Source organism: Coregonus lavaretus (genome assembly GCF_964263955.1).
Source record: "Coregonus lavaretus genome assembly, contig: HAP1_SCAFFOLD_2158, whole genome shotgun sequence".
Lineage (NCBI taxonomy): Eukaryota > Metazoa > Chordata > Actinopteri > Salmoniformes > Salmonidae > Coregonus > Coregonus lavaretus.
Window position 1 is genome coordinate 1 of NW_028165318.1, and position 22,102 is coordinate 22,102.

At 46.9% G+C, this 22,102-nt stretch overlaps 1 protein-coding gene across 1 annotated transcript in view; it reads right to left on the bottom strand.

The window, feature by feature from the left end:
- Positions 1–2,175: 2,175 nt before the first annotated feature.
- LOC311115987 (rho guanine nucleotide exchange factor TIAM1-like) overlaps positions 2,176–22,102 on the bottom strand; it is a gene marked incomplete at both ends in the record, with an annotated part of 81,458 nt that continues 61,531 nt past the window's right edge. The window contains 7 exons of the mRNA XM_084191121.1: positions 2,176–2,289; positions 2,780–2,898; positions 3,180–3,359; positions 3,649–3,757; positions 3,994–4,119; positions 4,514–4,582; positions 5,208–5,417. Of these exons, the coding sequence (XP_084047247.1) occupies positions 2,176–2,289; positions 2,780–2,898; positions 3,180–3,359; positions 3,649–3,757; positions 3,994–4,119; positions 4,514–4,582; positions 5,208–5,417 (927 nt within the window). The remainder of the gene's footprint in view (positions 2,290–2,779; positions 2,899–3,179; positions 3,360–3,648; positions 3,758–3,993; positions 4,120–4,513; positions 4,583–5,207; positions 5,418–22,102) is intronic.

Here is a 22,102-nt window from a genome sequence, read left to right on the forward strand (position 1 = left end):
GGCATGTGTCAGCAACACTAGCTGGATCCTATCCACGTTTAAGACTTCTGGTTTTCGGATTTTGCCTTCAAAATAAAAGTCAGCTGTAAAACGTTATGTGTATGATACGAAATCAATATTTTTTGCAGAGTGCATAATGTTTTGCCCTCAGAACAGCCTCAATTCGTCAGGACATGGACTCTACAAGGTGTCGAAAGCGTTCCACAGGGATGCTGGCCCATGTTGACTCAATGCTTCCCACAGTTGTGTCAAGTTGGCTGGATGTCTTTTGGGTGGTGGACCATTCTTGATACACACATGAAACTGTTGAGCGTGAAAAACCCAGCAGTGTTGCAGTTCTTGACACTCAAACCGGTGCACCTGGCACCTACTACCACACCCCGTTCAAAGGCATTTAAATATTTTGTCTTGCCCATTCACCCTCTGAATGGCACACATACACCATCTATGTCTCAAATGTCTCAAGGCTTAAAAATCCTTCTTTAACCTGTCTCCTCCCCTTCATCTACACTGATTGAAGTGGATTTAACAAGTGACATCAATAAGGGATCATAGCTTTCACCTGGATTCATTCTGGTCAGTCTGTAATGGAAAGAGCAGGTGTTCTTAATGTTTTGTACACTCAGTGTATATAACTACATGGGGGGAATAATCTAAAGATAATTTTTACTTTATATTAAATAAATAATATTATAAAAGGTTGAGCACATTGAGAAATGGTTGGAGCTTAAGTAAATGAACGTCAAGAACATAATATGTTAGTAGAAACCCCTACTGGTTATTTTACGGTTTTATTCGAGAGACAGGTAGGAATGTTCTCTCTTTACGTTGGCCTTAAAAAGAGAACAATATGAAATCACATGACTACATTTTTAGGCCACGTATTATGATGTCAGAGGCTGGCGATAGGCTGACAACATTCTAAAATGGTAGCTGTCCAATGGCGCTAACGTGTGTCCCACCGTTCAAACGTCAACATAAAGCTTCCTATGACCTTTTGTTCAAATTCACCTGTTTTTGTATTCTAGGGACTCTAGTGAGTAGACTGGAACCTGGTTTTAAGGACACACAATCTATAGTTTTTCCTGTTCAGGGCTGTTTGTACCATAGAGTGTCCAGGCACTGTTTGATCACAGCAACACTGTATTATTCAGTGCCCCGTGAAATGACACCATATCTATGACACCGAGATCTATTTGTCAGTCACCGGGATCTATTTGTCAGTCCCCGGGATCTATTTGTCAGTCACCGGGATCTATTTGTCAGTCACAGGGATCTATTTGTCAGTCACCGGGATCTATTTGTCAGTCACAGGGATCTATTGGCAAGTCACCAGGATCTATTGGTAAGTCACCTGGATCTATTTGTCAGTCACCGGGATCTATTGGTAAGTCACCGGGATCTATTTGTCAGTCACCGGGATCTATTTGTCAGTCACCGGGATCTATTTGTCAGTCACCGGGATCTATTTGTCAGTCACCGGGATCTATTTGTAAGTCACCGGGATCTATTTGTAAGTCACCGGGATCTATTGGTAAGTCACGGGGATCTATTTGTCAGTCACCGGGATCTATTTGTCAGTCACCGGGATCTATTTGTCAGTCACAGGGATCTATTGGTAAGTCACCAGGATCTATTGGTAAGTCACCTGGATCTATTTGTCAGTCACCGGGATCTATTGGTAAGTCACTGGGATCTATTTGTCAGTCACCGGGATCTATTTGTCAGTCACCGGGATCTATTTGTAAGTCACCGGGATCTATTTGTCAGTCACCGGGATCTATTTGTCAGTCACCGGGATCTATTTGTAAGTCACCGGGATCTATTGGTAAGTCACCGGGATCTATTTGTCAGTCACCAGGATCTATTTGTCAGTCACCAGGATCTATTTGTCAGTCACCGGGATCGGCTCATAACACCAGCTACACTACACGATAAAGGCACTGTCAGCCTACGACCGCACGTAGTGGTACTAAAATCGGCAGACCTAGACCCTGTCACACTGAACGAGCCAAGACGTCCGACACTCGTTTTCCGACCTGAGAATTTGACCACGACGTGAACATGTTGTATGAGACGGCAAGATGGTGGCATGGTACAGACTGCAAAGGCCTTAAGAAGGAGACCCTTAGTAATAGGCCATATATGGATCCCCAGTGTCTAGTAGGAGTGTACCCCACCGAAGGTAGCCAGCTCAGGGTCCTTTTTGCCCTTGACCAGGGAGGCTGGAGGATTGATCCACACCACGGTGGAGTGGAGGAGAAGATCTCCCATGGACAGATCAGTCACCTGAGACATGCAAACAGAGATGGATCAATTAGAACAACTCTCATGGAAATCCTAGTGGATATGGCGTTCAAGACTTACATTAGGATATATTTTAATAATAATATAATTTTGTTAGAAGGTGAAAATCTGCGATTTACATAGAAATAATACATTATTGTTTTAAGGACTAATAATCATGAATATGTGTTAAAAATAAGCTAAACCATAGAAATAGACTTTTAATTTTTTTTAACCTTTATTTAACTAGGCAAGTCAGTTAAGAACAAATTCTTATTTACAATGACGGCCTACACCGGCCAAACCCGGACGACGCTGGGCCAATTGTGCGCCGCCCTATGGGACTCCCAATCACGGCCGGATTGTGATACAGCCTGGAATCGAACCAGGGGGGTCTGTAGTGACGCCTCAAGCACTGAGATGCAGTGCCTTAGACCGCTGCGCCACTCGGGAGCCCAGTATTTATGACTATTGTGATGATGGGGATGATTACCTCCTTCTTGTCTGCAGTCTGTTCGTTGATGAGCTGGTCGAACACTGCCCCATACTCCTCATGAAGCTTCTGCATCTCATTGATGTGACTGGCCACCTTGTTCATGGCCTTCATCGCAACTGAGGAAGACGAGGAGGAAAGCAGATGTTACAAACCGTGACAACACGATGCACGCAACACCATCACACACACACACACACATTCAATCACACACACACACACACTCTTCCATGTCGTTCACCATCACATAGAAGTAGATGTTGGTGATCCTCTGTCTGGGTCGGTGACTGAGTACATCTCCCTCAGCAGCAGTGGGTCCTTCAGGACTCACACACACCCAACCCCACCCTCTCTCTCTCCCTCCCTCCCTCCCTCCCTCCCTCCCTCCCTCCCTCCTTACCATTCAGGTGATAGTGTTCTTCACTCTCAGGGTCAGTCAGTGAGTACAGCTCCCTCAGTAGCAGTGGGTACTTCAGGACTCTCTGGATGGGTTTGATCAGGTAGGACTCCAGGGTGGAGGAGTGCTGCTGTTTAGGATTCCTCTCTGCTAGGAACGCCTTGAAGTCTGCGTCTGTCTTAGCTGGACCACATGCAGTACAGAAAGGATCATTATCCACAACGAGGACATGGCCATGAAACGTCCCCCCCCCCCCACCCATAGCGTTAGATGAGAGAGAATGTGAAAGAACTGTACAATATAATATTGTTGTTTTTCAGCACGAGCAACGAGTCCTGTACCTTTGGCCAGGACCTTGGGGACCTTGGTGTGCCACTGTAGATCTTAAAACAACCCGCTAGCTATGGCACCGATGGTTGTAATGCGCTACTATGCAGTACTAATATATAATACAGTTGACTATGTATTGTACCTTTGGCCAGGACCTTGGGGACCTTGGTGTGGCTGGCACAGAAAGCACTGTAGATCTTAAAGCGGTCAGCGTAGTACAGGAACGATCCACCCAGAGAGAACAGCACTTTCTGGAGAAAGGAGTATGTAGAGTACGAAATCCCATTTACTCTAAAATAATATGAAATCTAGAGAGGAAAGCCATCTTTTATATTTCCCTTAGATAGGCAGGTTATACAACACACGTTATCAATAGGATTCAAAGTAGTGAGGCAATCTGTTTTTTTTTCGCGTCCTAAATGGCATCCTGTTCCCTACATAGTGCACAACTTTAGACCAAAGGCCTTATGGGAAAATGTGATTGTACCTTAAACTGTTCTACTCTCTCCAGCCTGTCTAGGTCAGCTACCAGTCTGGTCCCATCTTCTAGAGTCTTCAGGAACTCAACCTGGAACTCCAGCATCTCTCCTAGGTTACCAAACAGGACATCTAGCTGGAAGAGATAGCATAGCAACCGTTAACGAGCTTTCTTTGCACATTGGGGATTGAAGATATTGTGATGTCAACATATCCAAAGAAGTATCTACATATATCTTATAACCAGCAACATGGAGATCTTTATTCCACCGGTCCACATGTGATCACTATCTTATAACCAGCAACAAGCATTTCGCTACACCCGCAATAACATCTGCTAAACACGTGTATGTGACAAATAACATTTGATTTGATTGTGATCTTTATTCCAAGCGGGAACTTGTCCAATAGGTTTGCTACATTTTGCTACGGTGCGCCATAATGAATACCACCTGATCTATGGTTATGATAACCCAGTAGCATGCAGGATGTCTATGAGTTGACCTTTGACCTTTGCCCTCTGACCCTACCTCATCCTGGGTGAGGAAGCTCTCCTTCTGCAGAGGGGTCAGGTAGCGCTCTATCAGACAGTTCAGGTCCTGCAGGGGAGAGGAGACAGGGTTTAGTGTGTGTGTGTTTTGGTTTGGGTGCATAATGTGTTGTGACTGTGTTGTGTGTTGTGACTTTATTGTGACTGTGTTGTGTGTTGTGACTATGATGTGACTGTTGTGTATTGTGACTGTGTTGTGTTGTGACTGTGTTGTGTATTGTGACTGTGTTGTGTTGTGACTGTGTTGTGTATTGTGACTGTGTTGTGTGTTGTGTTGTGACTGTGTTGTGTTGTGACTGTGTTGTGTGTTGTGTTGTGACTGTGTTGTGTTGTGACTGTGTTGTGTTGTCACTGTTGTGACTGTGTTGTGACTGTGTTGTGTTGTGACTGTGTTGTGTTGTGACTGTGTTGTGTATTGTGACTGTGTTGTGTGTTGTGACTGTGTTGTGTGTTGTGTTGTGACTGTGTTGTGTGTTGTGAGTGTTCTGTTGTGACTGTGTTGTGACTGTGTTGTGACTGTGTTGTGACTGTTGTGTTGTGACTGTGTTGTGTGTTGGTAGTGTTCTGTTGTGACTGTGTTGGTGTATGCATTGATCCATGTTTGTGTAGCTTAGAAACTAGGAGTTTCCCCACCACACACACACCCACCCAACACACACACTCTCTCTACTAACTTTAACGTATGTCTTCTCAGTCTCCACCAGTTCACTGATGACTTTGCGTAGTTTGTCAGCGTGTGACAGCTGTCGCTGGATGGCAGTGCCCGCCGCCGGTGGCAGGGGCATCGACGGGCTGGGAGAGAGGGAGGAGGAAGACGGAGGAGGAACAACGGAAGGATTCATCTCATGGAGACTCCGGCAGAATGCAGTCACCTGCTCTGTACTCTGTGGACAGCAAGAGAGAGAGACAGCGAGAGAGAGAGAGAGAGAGAGAGAGAGAGAGAGAGAGAGAGAGAGAGAGAGAGAGAGAGAGAGAGAGAGAGAGAGAGAGAGAGAGAGAGAGAGAGAGAGAGAGAGACCATATTAGAGACACATATTTCCCACAGATCACACAGACCCACAAAGAGTTTCAAACATTGATAAACTCCCATATCTGTTATGTGAAATACAAGTGTGCAATCACCGCAGCAAGATTTGTGACCTGTTGCCATGAGAACAGGGCAACCAGTGAAGAACAAACATTGTAAATACTTATCTTCCCCTTCTATTCGTACACAACTATTTGCACATTGTTACAACACTGTACACAGCAGATAATGTACCAATTGAGATGTCTTTATGTTTTGAAACCTTTGTGAGTGTAATGTTTACTGTTCATGTTTTCATGTTTACTGTTCATGTGTTTTTGTTTTCTTCTCACTTTAGTATTTTTCCCTTGCTTTGGCAATAAAGCCCCCATTGATTTGAGAGAGAAAGAGATACAGAGAGAGAGATAGAGAGAGAGAGAGAGAGAGAGAGAGAGAGAGAGAGAGAGAGAGAGAGAGAGAGAATTAGTCATGTAGGATTTCTGTATTCCAAAGTAGAGTTTGTCAGCAACTCCTCCTCCATCTCCTTCTCCTACTCTCACTCCTCCTCCATCTCCTTCTCCTACTCTCACTCCTCCTCCATCTCCTTCTCCTACTCTCACTCCTCCTCCATCTCCTTCTCCTACTCTCACTCCTCCTCCATCTCCTTCTCCTACTCTCACTCCTCCTCCATCTCCTTCTCCTACTCTCACTCCTCCTCCATCTCCTTCTCCTACTCTCACTCCTCCTCCATCTCCTTCTCCTACTCTCACTCCTCCTCCATCTCCTTCTCCTACTCTCCACTCCTCCTCCATCTCCTTCTCCTACTCTCACTCCTCCGCTTCCTCCCTCCCTCTCATCTAGCCCCTCCCTCTCCTCCCTCTCATCTAGCCCCTCCCTCTCCTCCCTCTCATCTAGCCCCTCCCTCTCATCTAGCCCCTCCCTCTCCTCACTCTCATCTTGCTCCTCCCTCTCATCTAGCCCCTCCCTCTCTCCCTCCCTCTCATCTAGCCCCTCCCTCTCATCTAGCCCCTCCCTCTCCTCCCTCTCATCTAGCCCCTCCCTCTCATCTAGCCCCTCCCTCTCCTCCCTCTCATCTAAGCCCCTCCCTCTCCTCCCTCTCATCTAGACCCTCCCTCTCCTCCCTCTCATCTAGCCCCTCCCTCTCCTCCCTCTCATCTAGCCCCTCCCTCTCCTCCCTCTCATCTAGCCCCTCCCTCTCATCTAGCCCCTCCCTCTCCTCCCTCTCATCTTGCCCCTCCCTCTCATCTAGCCCCTCCCTCTCCTCCCTCTCATCTTGCTCCTCCCCTCTCATCTAGCCCCTCCCTCTCTCCCTCCCCTCTCATCTAGCCCCTCCCTCTCTCCTATCCTCACTCTCATCTTGCTCCTCCCTCTCATCTAGCCCCTCCCTCTCTCCCTCCCTCTCATCTAGCCCCTCCCTCTCATCTAGCCCCTCCCTCTCATCTAGCCCCTCCCCTCTCCTCCCTCTCATCTAGCCCCTCCCTCTCATCTAGCCCCTCCCTCTCCTCCCTCTCATGTAGCCCCTCCCTCTCCTCCCTCTCATCTAGCCCCTCCCTCTCCTCACTCTCATCTTGCTCCTCCCTCTCATCTAGCCCCTCCCTCTCTCCCTCCCTCTCATCTAGCCCCTCCCTCTCATCTAGCCCCTCCCTCTCATCTAGCCCCTCCCTCTCATCTAGCCCCTCCCTCTCCTCCCTCTCATCTTTGCCCCTCCCTCTCATCTAGCCCCTCCCTCTCCTCCCTCTCATCTTGCTCCTCCCTCTCATCTAGCCCCTCCCTCTCTCCCTCCCTCTCATCTAGCCCCTCCCTCTCTCCTATCCTCTCATCTTTTTTCTGCTGCATTGTGTCTCAAAACACCCCCATCAGTATTATTTTCTTCAAATCAAAGAATCTCAAAGTAACCATAGAGGGAGGGTGAGGTAGGGCCAGAAGTTACCATGGAAACCAATGTTATTTTCCTCCCATACCCACCTTCAGGGGTGTGCTCTTTTAAGGCACACCTGGGAAACAACAATCTGGGCACACACAGACACACACACACACACACACACACACACACACACACACACAGACACACACAGACACAGACACAGACACAGACACACAGCAGCACAGTGAGAGCAGGGGAAAGGGAGAGGAGAAGAAAAGGGTGCTGCTGAATCGTCATGCCAACATGCCAGACAAGACAAGACATGACAAGCCCTCTCTCCTCCTCTCCCTCCCTCTCTCCTCCTCTCCCTCCCTCTCTCTCCCTCCCTCCCTCCTCCTCTCCCTCCCTCCCTCCCTCCTCCTCTCCCTCCCTCTCTCCTCCTCTCCCTCCCTCTCTATCAGTGGAAAGAACCAGAGAGAGAGAGAGAGCTCAATCAGAATACAACTGTCTCTCTATTTCTCCCTCTCTCTACCCCTCTCTTTCTCACCTTCCCCCTCCCCCTCCTCCTCTCTCTCTCTCTCTCTCTCTCTCTTCCTCCTCTCGCTCTCTCCCCTCAGGACCTGACGATGGCTCTTATCTAACATCACAGCTACTGCTGATCAGATGAAACCTGGTGGAAATCTGCTCATGAAGATGTGCTTGACTTACACTCATCTGAGCTAAGATATGTAGGAGTAGTTAGATACAGGAGTGATATACTGTCTGGGTTGATCTGTGATAAGATATGTAGGAGTAGTTAGATACAGGAGTGATATACTGTCTGGGTTGATCTGTGATAAGATATGTAGGAGTAGTTAGATACAGGAGTGATATACTGTCTGGGTTGATCTGTGATAAGATATGTAGGAGTAGTTAGATACAGGAGTGATATACTGTCTGGGTTGATCTGTGATAAGATATGTAGGAGTAGTTAGATACAGGAGTGATATACTGTCTGGGTTGATCTGTGATAAGATATGTAGGAGTAGTTAGATGCAGGAGTGATATACTGTCAGGGTTGATCTGAGCTAAGATATGTAGGAGTAGTTAGATACAGGAGTGATATACTGTCTGGGTTGATCTGTGATAAGATATGTAGGAGTAGTTAGATACAGGAGTGATATACTGTCTGGGTTGATCTGAGCTAAGATATGTAGGAGTAGTTAGATACAGGAGTGATATACTGTCAGGGTTGATCTGTGATAAGATATGTAGGAGTAGTTAGATACAGAAGTGATATACTGTCTGGGTTGATCTGTGATAAGATATGTAGGAGTAGTTAGATACAGGAGTGATATACTGTCAGGGTTGATCTGTGATAAGATATGTAGGAGTAGTTAGATACAGGAGTGATATACTGTCTGGGTTGATCTGTGATAAGATATGTAGGAGTAGTTAGATACAGGAGTGATATACTGTCAGGGTTGATCTGTGATAAGATATGTAGGAGTAGTTAGATACAGGAGTGATATACTGTCTGGGTTGATCTGTGATAAGATATGTAGGAGTAGTTAGATACAGGAGTGATATACTGTCAGGGTTGATCTGTGATAAGATATGTAGGAGTAGTTAGATACAGGAGTGATATACTGTCAGGGTTGATCTGTGATAAGATATGTAGGAGTAGTTAGATACAGGAGTGATATACTGTCTGGGTTGATCTGTGATAAGATATGTAGGAGTAGTTAGATACAGGAGTGATATACTGTCAGGGTTGATCTGTGATAAGATATGTAGGAGTAGTTAGATACAGGAGTGATATACTGTCTGGGTTGATCTGTGATAAGATATGTAGGAGTAGTTAGATACAGGAGTGATATACTGTCAGGGTTGATCTGTGATAAGATATGTAGGAGTAGTTAGATACAGGAGTGATATACTGTCTGGGTTGATCTGTGATAAGATATGTAGGAGTAGTTAGATACAGGAGTGATATACTGTCAGGGTTGATCTGTGATAAGATATGTAGGAGTAGTTAGATACAGGAGTGATATACTGTCAGGGTTGATCTGTGATAAGATATGTAGGAGTAGTTAGATACAGGAGTGATATACTGTCAGGGTTGATCTGTGATAAGATATGTAGGAGTAGTGAAATACAGGAGTGATATACTGTCAGCATCGTCCAGGGTAGGGGAGGGAATGGCCGGCAGGGATGTAGCTCAGCTGGTAGAGCATGGCGTTTGCAACGCCAGGGTTGTGGGTTCGATTCCCACGGGGGGCCAGTATGAAAAAATAAAAAATAATGTGTGCACTCACTAACTGTAAGTCGCTCTGGATAAGAGCGTCTGCTAAAATGTAAAATGTAAATGTAGGGTTGATCTGTGATAAGATATGTAGGAGTAGTTAGATACAGGAGTGATATGTGAATCGTTTCAGGAAACTAGGCGTATGTCGCGTGTCACTACTTCACAGGAGAGCCATTTGAACGTAAACTTTTTTTTAAAATTCAAAATATTTTTTGGGGGCAGAAATGCCTTCTGGAACATGTAAACTTTCATGTGCCTTAATAACAAACTTGTATGCCATCTGTAAATAAAAAAACATTTATAAAAAAAATGACGAGCCTAGTTGGTTTAGCCACAGAAAAAGACAGCAACCTTCCCGCAAGCCATGATTGGCTGAGATAATGTGTGGGCTGGACATGCCGAGAGATCGAGCTTTGAAATCCGTGGAATTAGAGTATGATAGCTAAGGAGATGGAGAAAAACACCTGTCTCCAGATTACATCTTCAAACTAAGGGCAACCATGGCATCCGTGACAGAGAGGGAGAAGTGTCCATCCATGTATACGGATAAGATAGTCTAGCTAGCTACATTTTCAGATATTACACGTTTCAAATTTTGTCAGAAAGTCGTTTTCATTTCAAGTTACTGTTAGCTAGCTAGCTAACGTTAGCTGGCTGGCTCGCTAGCTAACATTACGTGTATGATCTGTGTAGTAATATTATTCGTATCTCAGAGCCATTTGCTTTGCTAGTTATAGCCTAATGTTAGCTAGCTAACATTGAACCTGGTTGGTTAGCTACCTGCAGATTCATGCAGGGTAGTAACGTCATGAGTTGGGATTATGGTTCATTGTTTAGCTAGCTAGCTAGCTACATTTCTTAACAAAAGACTCCACTATGCAAGTAACCATTTCAGTAGAATGTTCATGATGTCAATGCGACAACTGTCGATAGATGTAGCTGGTAAATTCGCTCTGGCTATCTACTCTGATTTCAGAGCACTCTCATCTGAGTGTGCCAGAGTGCAAAATAACTGACACATTTACGAACGCTCAACACCCGTTGAATACGGCCAGTGTCAGTAAACGTTGGCAAAAAAGTGTAATTAAATTGTTGCCAGCAGCACAGTTGCAGTCACCAACGCTCTGGATAACATAAAAACAGCCTAACCAGCTCTGCTAGGGTAAGTAAAATGGTCAGAGTGAGATGTTCTCTCATTTGTGTCTGGAAGTAGCTAGCAAGCTAGCCAACATTAGCCAGTTAGCTTGGGTGATTGACTGCTGTTGTTAGGTCAGAACGCTCGGATCAACCCTACTCCTCTGCCAGAGCGTCCAGTGTGCACTCTGAACGCTCTGAGAGCGAAATGCTCTGAATTTACGAAAGGACAATCTGACAACGCCCTGAGTTTACAGGCGGGGCTATAGGTTAAGAGGGTGTGAACGATGCTGAATGGGTGTAGACAAAGAAGAGCTCTCCAGTGGGTGTACCAAAACATTCAAAGGTCATTTTCTCAAAAGTGAGGGTAAAGTTGATCAACTTTCAAAGCAGAATTACTTTCTCATTTTTCCTCAACTGTAGTGTATGATATAACATTTTCTAGCTCTGAGTCTCTACTTTTATCCAATGTAAAAAACACCATTTCAAATTTTGCTACATCAGACCAAATCGAGCCGGTCGGTCACATATACTGTCAGGGTTGATCTGTGAGAAGACATGTAGGAGGTCTGAGATACAGGAGTGATATACTGTCAGGGTTGATCTGTGATAAGATTATGTAGGAGTAGTGAGATACAGGAGTGATATACTGTCAGGGTTGATCTTTGATAAGATTATGTAGGAGTAGTGAGATACAGGAGTGATATACTGTCAGGGTTGATCTGTGATAAGATATGTTGTGTAGGAGATTCTGTCTTTTATAAATTTGAGGCCAATAGAATGTTGTCTTAAACACAGAAAATTGAGTGGTTTGATAGGAGTGATATACTGTCAAGTCTGGCTGCAACGCTGATACCAGAATGAGATTAGGCAGTTGTACAAACCCATTATACCCATAATGCAACAGTAAATTCAATCTAACACCTAACATACAACAAATTCTGTCTTTGAGGCCAACAGAATTTTGTCTCAAACAAACAAAAGCAGAAAATGACATTCTGTCATAGACCCTGGACTGGACTTCTAGACCCTGGATTGGACTACTAGATCCTGGACTGGACACTAGACCCTGGACTGGACTACTATACCCTGGACTGGACTACTAGACCCTGGACTGGCTACTAGACCCTGGACTGGACTACTAGACCCTGGACTGGACTATATATATACCCTGGACTGGACTTTTAGATCTTGGACTGGACTTCTAGACCCTGGTCTGAACTTATTGACCCTGGAGTGGACTCATAGACCCTGGACTGGACTACTAGACCCTGGACTGGACTTCTAGACCATGGGCTGGACTACTAGACCCTGGACTGGACTACTAGACCCTGGACTGGACTACTAGACCCTGGACTGGACTAATAGACCCTGGACTGGACTATTAGATCCTAGACTGGACTTCTAGACCCTGGTCTGGACTTCTAGACCCTGGAGTGGACTCATAGACCCTGGACTGGACTACTAGACCAAGGACTGTACTTCTAGACACTGGACTACTAGACCCTGGACTGGACTACTAGACCCTGGACTGGACTACTAGACCCTGGACTGGACTACTAGACCCTGGACTGGACTACTAGACCCTGGACTGGACTACTAGACCCTGGACTGGACTACTAGATCCTGGACTGGACTTCTAGACCCTGGACTGGACTTCTAGACCATGGGCTGGACTACTAGACCCTGGACTGGACTACTAGACCCTGGACTGGACTACTAGACCCTGGACTGGACTGTGGACCCTGGACTGGACAACTAGATCCTGGACTGGACTTCTAGACCCTGGACTGGACTTCTAGACCCTGGACTGGACTCATAGACCCTGGACTGGACTACTAGACCAAGGACTGTACTTCTAGACCCTGGACTGGACTGCTAGACCCTGGACTGGACTACTAGATCCTGGACTGGACTACTAGATCCTGGACACACACAGAGAAACACACACACACACACACACACAGAGAAACACACACACACACACACAGAGAAAGAGAGAGGGCGAGGGCGAGAGAGAGAGACAGAGAGACAGAGAGACAGAGAGAGAGAGAGAGAGAGAGACTGAGAGAGACTGAGAGAGACTGAGAGAGACTGAGAGAGACTGAGAGAGACTGAGAGAGACTGAGAGAGACTGAGAGAGACAGAGAGAGAGAGAGAGAGAGAGAGAGAGAGAGAGAGAGACAGAGACAGAGACAGAGAGACAGAGAGAGAGAGAGAGAGACAGAGAGACAGAGAGACAGAGAGAGAGAGAGAAACAGAGAGACAGAGAGAGAGAGAGAGAGAGAGAGAGAGAGAGAGAGAGAGAGAGAGAGAGAGAGAGAGAGAGAGAGAAACACCCACAAACACACCAGGGAATTGAGCACATAAATAAAAAACAGTTGATATACTGACACTACCAGTGAAAAGTTTGGACACACCTACTCATTCATTCGTTTTTCTTTATTTGTACTGTTTTTTACATTGTAGAATAATAGTGAGTACCTAAAAACTATGAAATAACACATATGGAATCAGGTAGTAACCCAAAAAGTGTTAAACAAATCAAAATTTATTTTATATTTGAGATTCTTCTTATAGCCACGCTTTGCCTTGATGACAGCTTTGCACACTCTTGGCATTCTCTCAACCAGCTTCATGAGGTAGTCACCTGAAATGCATTTCAATTAACAGGTGTGCCTTCTTAAACATTAATTTGTGGAATTTCTTTCCTTCTTAATGCATTTGAGCCAATCAGTTGTGTTGTGACAAGGTAGGGATGGTATACAGAAGATAGCCCTATTTGGTAAAAGACCAAGTCCATATTATGGCAAGAACAGCTGAAATAAGCAAAGAGAAATGACAGTCCATCATTACTTTAAGACATGAAGGTCAGTCAATACGGAAAATTTCAAGAACTTTCTTCAAGTGCAGTCGCAAAAACCATCAAGCGCTATGATGAAACTGGCTTTCATGAGGACCGCCACAGGAATGGAAGACCCAGAGTTACCTCTGCTGCAGAGGATAAGTTCATTAGAGTTACCAGCCTCAAAAATTGCAGCCCAAATAAATGCTTTACAGAGTTCAAGTCACAGACACATCTCAACATCAACTGTTCAGAGGAGACTGTGTGAATCAGGCCTTCATGGTCAAATTGCTGCAAAGAAACCACTACTAAAGGACACCAATAAGAAGAAGAGACCTGCTTGGGCCAAGAAACACGAGCAATGGACATTAGACCGGTGGAAATTTGTCCTTTGGTCTGGAGTCAAAATTGGAGAGTTTTGGTTACAACCGCTGTGTCTTTGTGAGACGCAGTGTGGGTGAGCATATGATCGCCGCATGTGTAGTTCCCACCGTAAAGCATGGAGGAGGAGGTGTTATGGTGTGGGGGGTGCTTTGCTGGTGACACTGTCTGTGATTTCTTTAGAATTCAAGGCACACTTAACCAGCATGGCTACCACAGCGATACGCCATCCCATATGGTTTGGGCTTAGTGGAACTATCATTTGTTTTTCAACAGGACAATAACCCAACACATTGTATATTTTAGTCATTTTAGCAGAAGCTCTTATCCAGAGCAACTTACAGTTAGTAAGTGCATACATTTTTCATACTGGCCCCCCGTGGGAATCGAACCCACAACCCTGGCGTTGCAAGCGCCATGCTCTACCAACTGAGCTACAGGATGCCTGAGTTACAACACACCTAAGGGCTATTTAACCAAGAAGGAGAGTGATGGAGTGCTGCACCAGATGAACTGGTTGAGAGAATGCCAAGAGTGTGCAAAGCTGTCATCAAGGCAAAAGGTGGCTATTTGAAGAATCTCAAATATAAAATATATTTTGATTTGTTTAACACTTTTTTGGTTACTACATGATTCCATATGTGTTATTTCATCGTTTTGATGTCTTCACTATTATTCTACAATGTAGAAAATAGTAAAAAAAAATAAAAAATAAAAAAACTTGAATGAGTAGGTGTGTCCAAACCTTTGTCTGGTACTGTAAATAGTTCAATAGTCCAACAGGCATGTTCTGTCTGTGATCTTTCTTGTCCACCACTCCCCACAAATGTAAAAGCGTTTGATTGGTGGAGAGGCTTGGGCTAGAGGAAGTTTCCACCGTGTTTCATGTACCAGTCAGTTCATTACACATCCATGAAGGGAAGTGAACAAGTGCACGATTTGGGAGGTAGGAGAGGTTGTTGGGACTCTGCCGTAGTTCTCTATAGTAACACAGTGGGAGGTAGGAGGAGAGGTTGTTGGGACTCTGCCGTAGTTCTCTATAGTAACACAGTGGGAGGTAGGAGGAGAGGTTGTTGGGACTCTGCCGTAGTTCTCTATAGTAACACAGTGGGAGGTAGGAGGAGAGGTTGTTGGGACTCTGCCGTAGTTCTCTATAGTAACACAGTGGGAGGTAGGAGGAGAGGTTGTTGGGACTCTGCCGTAGTTCTCTATAGTAACACAGTGGGAGGTAGGAGGAGAGGTTGTTGGGACTCTGCCGTAGTTCTCTATAGTAACACAGTGGGAGGTAGGAGGAGAGGTTGTTGGGACTCTGCCGTAGTTCTCTATAGTAACACAGTGGGAGGTAGGAGGAGAGGTTGTTGGGACTCTGCCGTAGTTCTCTATAGTAACACAGTGGGAGGGAGGAGAGGTTGTTGGGACTCTGCCGTAGTTCTCTATAGTAACACAGTGGGAGGTAGGAGGAGAGGTTGTTGGGACTCTGCCGTAGTTCTCTATAGTAACACAGTGGGAGGTAGGAGAGGTTGTTGGGACTCTGCCGTAGTTCTCTATAGTAACACAGTGGGAGGTAGGAGGAGAGGTTGTTGGGACTCTGCCGTAGTTCTCTATAGTAACACAGTGGGAGGTAGGAGGAGAGGTTGTTGGGACTCTGCCGTAGTTCTCTATAGTAACACAGTGGGAGGTAGGAGGAGAGGTTGTTGGGACTCTGCTGTAGTTCTCTATAGTAACACAGTGGGAGGTAGGAGGAGAGGTTGTTGGGACTCTGCCGTAGTTCTCTATAGTAACACAGTGGGAGGTAGGAGGAGAGGTTGTTGGGACTCTGCCGTAGTTCTCTATAGTAACACAGTGGGAGGTAGGAGGAGAGGTTGTTGGGACTCTGCCGTAGTTCTCTATAGTAACACAGTGGGAGGTAGGAGGAGAGGTTGTTGGGACTCTGCCGTAGTTCTCTATAGTAACACAGTGGGAGGTAGGAGGAGAGGTTGTTGGGACTCTGCCGTAGTTCTCTATAGTAACACAGTGGGAGGTAGGAGAGGTTGTTGGGACTCTGCCGTAGTTCTCTATAGTAACACAGTGGGAGGTAGGAGGAGAGGTTGTTGGGACTCTGCCGTAGTTCTCTATAGTAACACAGTGGGAGGTAGGAGAGGTTGTTGGGACTCTGCCGTAGTTCTCTATAGTAACACAGTGGGAGGTAGGAGGAGAGGTTGTTGGGACTCTGCCGTAGTTCTCTATAGTAACACAGTGGGAGGTAGGAGAGGTTGTTGGGACTCTGCCGTAGTTCTCTATAGTAACACAGTGGGAGGTAGGAGGAGAGGTTGTTGGGACTCTGCCGTAGTTCTCTATAGTAACACAGTGGGAGGTAGGAGAGGTTGTTGGGACTCTGCCGTAGTTCTCTATAGTAACACAGTGGGAGGTAGGAGAGGTTGTTGGGACTCTGCCGTAGTTCTCTATAGTAACACAGTGGGAGGTTGGAGAGGTTGTTGGGACTCTGCCGTAGTTCTCTATAGTAACACAGTGGGAGGTAGGAGGAGAGGTTGTTGGGACTCTGCCGTAGTTCTCTATAGTAACACAGTGGGAGGTAGGAGGAGAGGTTGTTGGGACTCTGCCGTAGTTCTCTATAGTAACACAGTGGGAGGTAGGAGGAGAGGTTGTTGGGACTCTGCCGTAGTTCTCTATAGTAACACAGTGGGAGGTAGGAGGAGAGGTTGTTGGGACTCTGCCGTAGTTCTCTATAGTAACACAGTGGGAGGTAGGAGGAGAGGTTGTTGGGACTCTGCCGTAGTTCTCTATAGTAACACAGTGGGAGGTAGGAGGAGAGGTTGTTGGGACTCTGCTGTAGTTCTCTATAGTAACACAGTGGGAGGTAGGAGAGGTTGTTGGGACTCTGCCGTAGTTCTCTATAGTAACACAGTGGGAGGTAGGAGGAGAGGTTGTTGGGACTCTGCCGTAGTTCTCTATAGTAACACAGTGGGAGGTAGGAGAGGTTGTTGGGACTCTGCCGTAGTTCTCTATAGTAACACAGTGGGAGGTAGGAGGAGAGGTTGTTGGGACTCTGCCGTAGTTCTCTATAGTAACACAGTGGGAGGTAGGAGAGGTTGTTGGGACTCTGCCGTAGTTCTCTATAGTAACACAGTGGGAGGTAGGAGGAGAGGTTGTTGGGACTCTGCTGTAGTTCTCTATAGTAACACAGTGGGAGGTAGGAGAGGTTGTTGGGACTCTGCCGTAGTTCTCTATAGTAACACAGTGGGAGGTAGGAGGAGAGGTTGTTGGGACTCTGCCGTAGTTCTCTATAGTAACACAGTGGGAGGTAGGAGGAGAGGTTGTTGGGACTCTGCCGTAGTTCTCTATAGTAACACAGTGGGAGGTAGGAGGAGAGGTTGTTGGGACTCTGCCGTAGTTCTCTATAGTAACACAGTGGGAGGTAGGAGGAGAGGTTGTTGGGACTCTGCCGTAGTTCTCTATAGTAACACAGTGGGAGGTAGGAGGAGAGGTTGTTGGGACTCTGCCGTAGTTCTCTATAGTAACACAGTGGGAGGTAGGAGAGGTTGTTGGGACTCTGCCGTAGTTCTCTATAGTAACACAGTGGGAGGTAGGAGAGGTTGTTGGGACTCTGCCGTAGTTCTCTATAGTAACACAGTGGGAGGTAGGAGAGGTTGTTGGGACTCTGCCGTAGTTCTCTATAGTAACACAGTGGGAGGTAGGAGAGGTTGTTGGGACTCTGCCGTAGTTCTCTATAGTAACACAGTGGGAGGTAGGAGGAGAGGTTGTTGGGACTCTGCCGTAGTTCTCTATAGTAACACAGTGGGAGGTAGGAGGAGAGGTTGTTGGGACACTGCCGTAGTTCTCTATAGTAACACAGTGGGAGGTAGGAGGAGAGGTTGTTGGGACTCTGCTGTAGTTCTCTATAGTAACACAGTGGGAGGTAGGAGAGGTTGTTGGGACTCTGCCGTAGTTCTCTATAGTAACACAGTGGGAGGTAGGAGGAGAGGTTGTTGGGACTCTGCCGTAGTTCTCTATAGTAACACAGTGGGAGGTAGGAGGAGAGGTTGTTGGGACTCTGCCGTAGTTCTCTATAGTAACACAGTGGGAGGTAGGAGGAGAGGTTGTTGGGACTCTGCCGTAGTTCTCTATAGTAACACAGTGGGAGGTAGGAGGAGAGGTTGTTGGGACTCTGCCGTAGTTCTCTATAGTAACACAGTGGGAGGTAGGAGGAGAGGTTGTTGGGACTCTGCCGTAGTTCTCTATAGTAACACAGTGGGAGGGAGGAGAGGTTGTTGGGACTCTGCCGTAGTTCTCTATAGTAACACAGTGGGAGGTTGGAGAGGTTGTTGGGACTCTGCCGTAGTTCTCTATAGTAACACAGTGGGAGGTAGGAGGAGAGGTTGTTGGGACTCTGCCGTAGTTCTCTATAGTAACACAGTGGGAGGTAGGAGGAGAGGTTGTTGGGACTCTGCCGTAGTTCTCTATAGTAACACAGTGGGAGGTAGGAGAGGTTGTTGGGACTCTGCCGTAGTTCTCTATAGTAACACAGTGGGAGGTAGGAGAGGTTGTTGGGACTCTGCCGTAGTTCTCTATAGTAACACAGTGGGAGGTAGGAGGAGAGGTTGTTGGGACTCTGCCGTAGTTCTCTATAGTAACACAGTGGGAGGTAGGAGGAGAGGTTGTTGGGACTCTGCCGTAGTTCTCTATAGTAACACAGTGGGAGGTAGGAGAGGTTGTTGGGACTCTGCCGTAGTTCTCTATAGTAACACAGTGGGAGGTAGGAGGAGAGGTTGTTGGGACTCTGCCGTAGTTCTCTATAGTAACACAGTGGGAGGTAGGAGAGGTTGTTGGGACTCTGCCGTAGTTCTCTATAGTAACACAGTGGGAGGTAGGAGAGGTTGTTGGGACTCTGCCGTAGTTCTCTATAGTAACACAGTGGGAGGGAGGAGAGGTTGTTGGGACTCTGCCGTAGTTCTCTATAGTAACACAGTGGGAGGTAGGAGAGGTTGTTGGGACTCTGCCGTAGTTCTCTATAGTAACACAGTGGGAGGTAGGAGGAGAGGTTGTTGGGACTCTGCCGTAGTTCTCTATAGTAACACAGTGGGAGGTAGGAGAGGTTGTTGGGACTCTGCCGTAGTTCTCTATAGTAACACAGTGGGAGGTAGGAGGAGAGGTTGTTGGGACTCTGCCGTAGTTCTCTATAGTAACACAGTGGGAGGTAGGAGGAGAGGTTGTTGGGACTCTGCCGTAGTTCTCTATAGTAACACAGTGGGAGGTAGGAGGAGAGGTTGTTGGGACTCTGCCGTAGTTCTCTATAGTAACACAGTGGGAGGTAGGAGGAGAGGTTGTTGGGACTCTGCCGTAGTTCTCTATAGTAACACAGTGGGAGGTAGGAGGAGAGGTTGTTGGGACTCTGCCGTAGTTCTCTATAGTAACACAGTGGGAGGTAGGAGGAGAGGTTGTTGGGACTCTGCCGTAGTTCTCTATAGTAACACAGTGGGAGGTAGGAGAGGTTGTTGGGACTCTGCCGTAGTTCTCTATAGTAACACAGTGGGAGGTAGGAGGAGAGGTTGTTGGGACTCTGCCGTAGTTCTCTATAGTAACACAGTGGGAGGTAGGAGAGGTTGTTGGGACTCTGCCGTAGTTCTCTATAGTAACACAGTGGGAGGTAGGAGGAGAGGTTGTTGGGACTCTGCCGTAGTTCTCTATAGTAACACAGTGGGAGGTAGGAGAGGTTGTTGGGACTCTGCCGTAGTTCTCTATAGTAACACAGTGGGAGGTAGGAGGAGAGGTTGTTGGGACTCTGCCGTAGTTCTCTATAGTAACACAGTGGGAGGTAGGAGGAGAGGTTGTTGGGACTCTGCCGTAGTTCTCTATAGTAACACAGTGGGAGGTAGGAGAGGTTGTTGGGACTCTGCCGTAGTTCTCTATAGTAACACAGTGGGAGGTAGGAGAGGTTGTTGGGACTCTGCCGTAGTTCTCTATAGTAACACAGTGGGAGGTAGGAGGAGAGGTTGTTGGGACTCTGCCGTAGTTCTCTATAGTAACACAGTGGGAGGTAGGAGGAGAGGTTGTTGGGACTCTGCCGTAGTTCTCTATAGTAACACAGTGGGAGGTAGGAGAGGTTGTTGGGACTCTGCCGTAGTTCTCTATAGTAACACAGTGGGAGGTAGGAGGAGAGGTTGTTGGGACTCTGCCGTAGTTCTCTATAGTAACACAGTGGGAGGTAGGAGAGGTTGTTGGGACTCTGCCGTAGTTCTCTATAGTAACACAGTGGGAGGTAGGAGGAGAGGTTGTTGGGACTCTGCCGTAGTTCTCTATAGTAACACAGTGGGAGGTAGGAGAGGTTGTTGGGACTCTGCCGTAGTTCTCTATAGTAACACAGTGGGAGGTAGGAGGAGAGGTTGTTGGGACTCTGCCGTAGTTCTCTATAGTAACACAGTGGGAGGTAGGAGAGGTTGTTGGGACTCTGCCGTAGTTCTCTATAGTAACACAGTGGGAGGTAGGAGAGGTTGTTGGGACTCTGCCGTAGTTCTCTATAGTAACACAGTGGGAGGTAGGAGAGGTTGTTGGGACTCTGCCGTAGTTCTCTATAGTAACACAGTGGGAGGTAGGAGAGGTTGTTGGGACTCTGCCGTAGTTCTCTATAGTAACACAGTGGGAGGTAGGAGAGGTTGTTGGGACTCTGCCGTAGTTCTCTATAGTAACACAGTGGGAGGTAGGAGAGGTTGTTGGGACTCTGCCGTAGTTCTCTATAGTAACACAGTGGGAGGTAGGAGAGAGGTTGTTGGGACTCTGCCGTAGTTCTCTATAGTAACACAGTGGGAGGTAGGAGAGGTTGTTGGGACTCTGCCGTAGTTCTCTATAGTAACACAGTGGGAGGTAGGAGGAGAGGTTGTTGGGACTCTGCCGTAGTTCTCTATAGTAACACAGTGGGAGGTAGGAGGAGAGGTTGTTGGGACTCTGCCGTAGTTCTCTATAGTAACACAGTGGGAGGTAGGAGAGGTTGTTGGGACTCTGCCGTAGTTCTCTATAGTAACACAGTGGGAGGTAGGAGGAGAGGTTGTTGGGACTCTGCCGTAGTTCTCTATAGTAACACAGTGGGAGGTAGGAGGAGAGGTTGTTGGGACTCTGCCGTAGTTCTCTATAGTAACACAGTGGGAGGTAGGAGGAGAGGTTGTTGGGACTCTGCCGTAGTTCTCTATAGTAACACAGTGGGAGGTAGGAGGAGAGGTTGTTGGGACTCTGCCGTAGTTCTCTATAGTAACACAGTGGGAGGTAGGAGGAGAGGTTGTTGGGACTCTGCCGTAGTTCTCTATAGTAACACAGTGGGAGGTAGGAGGAGAGGTTGTTGGGACTCTGCCGTAGTTCTCTATAGTAACACAGTGGGAGGTAGGAGGAGAGGTTGTTGGGACTCTGCCGTAGTTCTCTATAGTAACACAGTGGGAGGTAGGAGGAGAGGTTGTTGGGACTCTGCCGTAGTTCTCTATAGTAACACAGTGGGAGGTAGGAGGAGAGGTTGTTGGGACTCTGCCGTAGTTCTCTATAGTAACACAGTGGGAGGTAGGAGGAGAGGTTGTTGGGACTCTGCCGTAGTTCTCTATAGTAACACAGTGGGAGGTAGGAGGAGAGGTTGTTGGGACTCTGCCGTAGTTCTCTATAGTAACACAGTGGGAGGTAGGAGAGGTTGTTGGGACTCTGCCGTAGTTCTCTATAGTAACACAGTGGGAGGTAGGAGGAGAGGTTGTTGGGACTCTGCCGTAGTTCTCTATAGTAACACAGTGGGAGGTAGGAGGAGAGGTTGTTGGGACTCTGCCGTAGTTCTCTATAGTAACACAGTGGGAGGTAGGAGAGGTTGTTGGGACTCTGCCGTAGTTCTCTATAGTAACACAGTGGGAGGTAGGAGAGGTTGTTGGGACTCTGCCGTAGTTCTCTATAGTAACACAGTGGGAGGTAGGAGGAGAGGTTGTTGGGACTCTGCCGTAGTTCTCTATAGTAACACAGTGGGAGGTAGGAGGAGAGGTTGTTGGGACTCTGCCGTAGTTCTCTATAGTA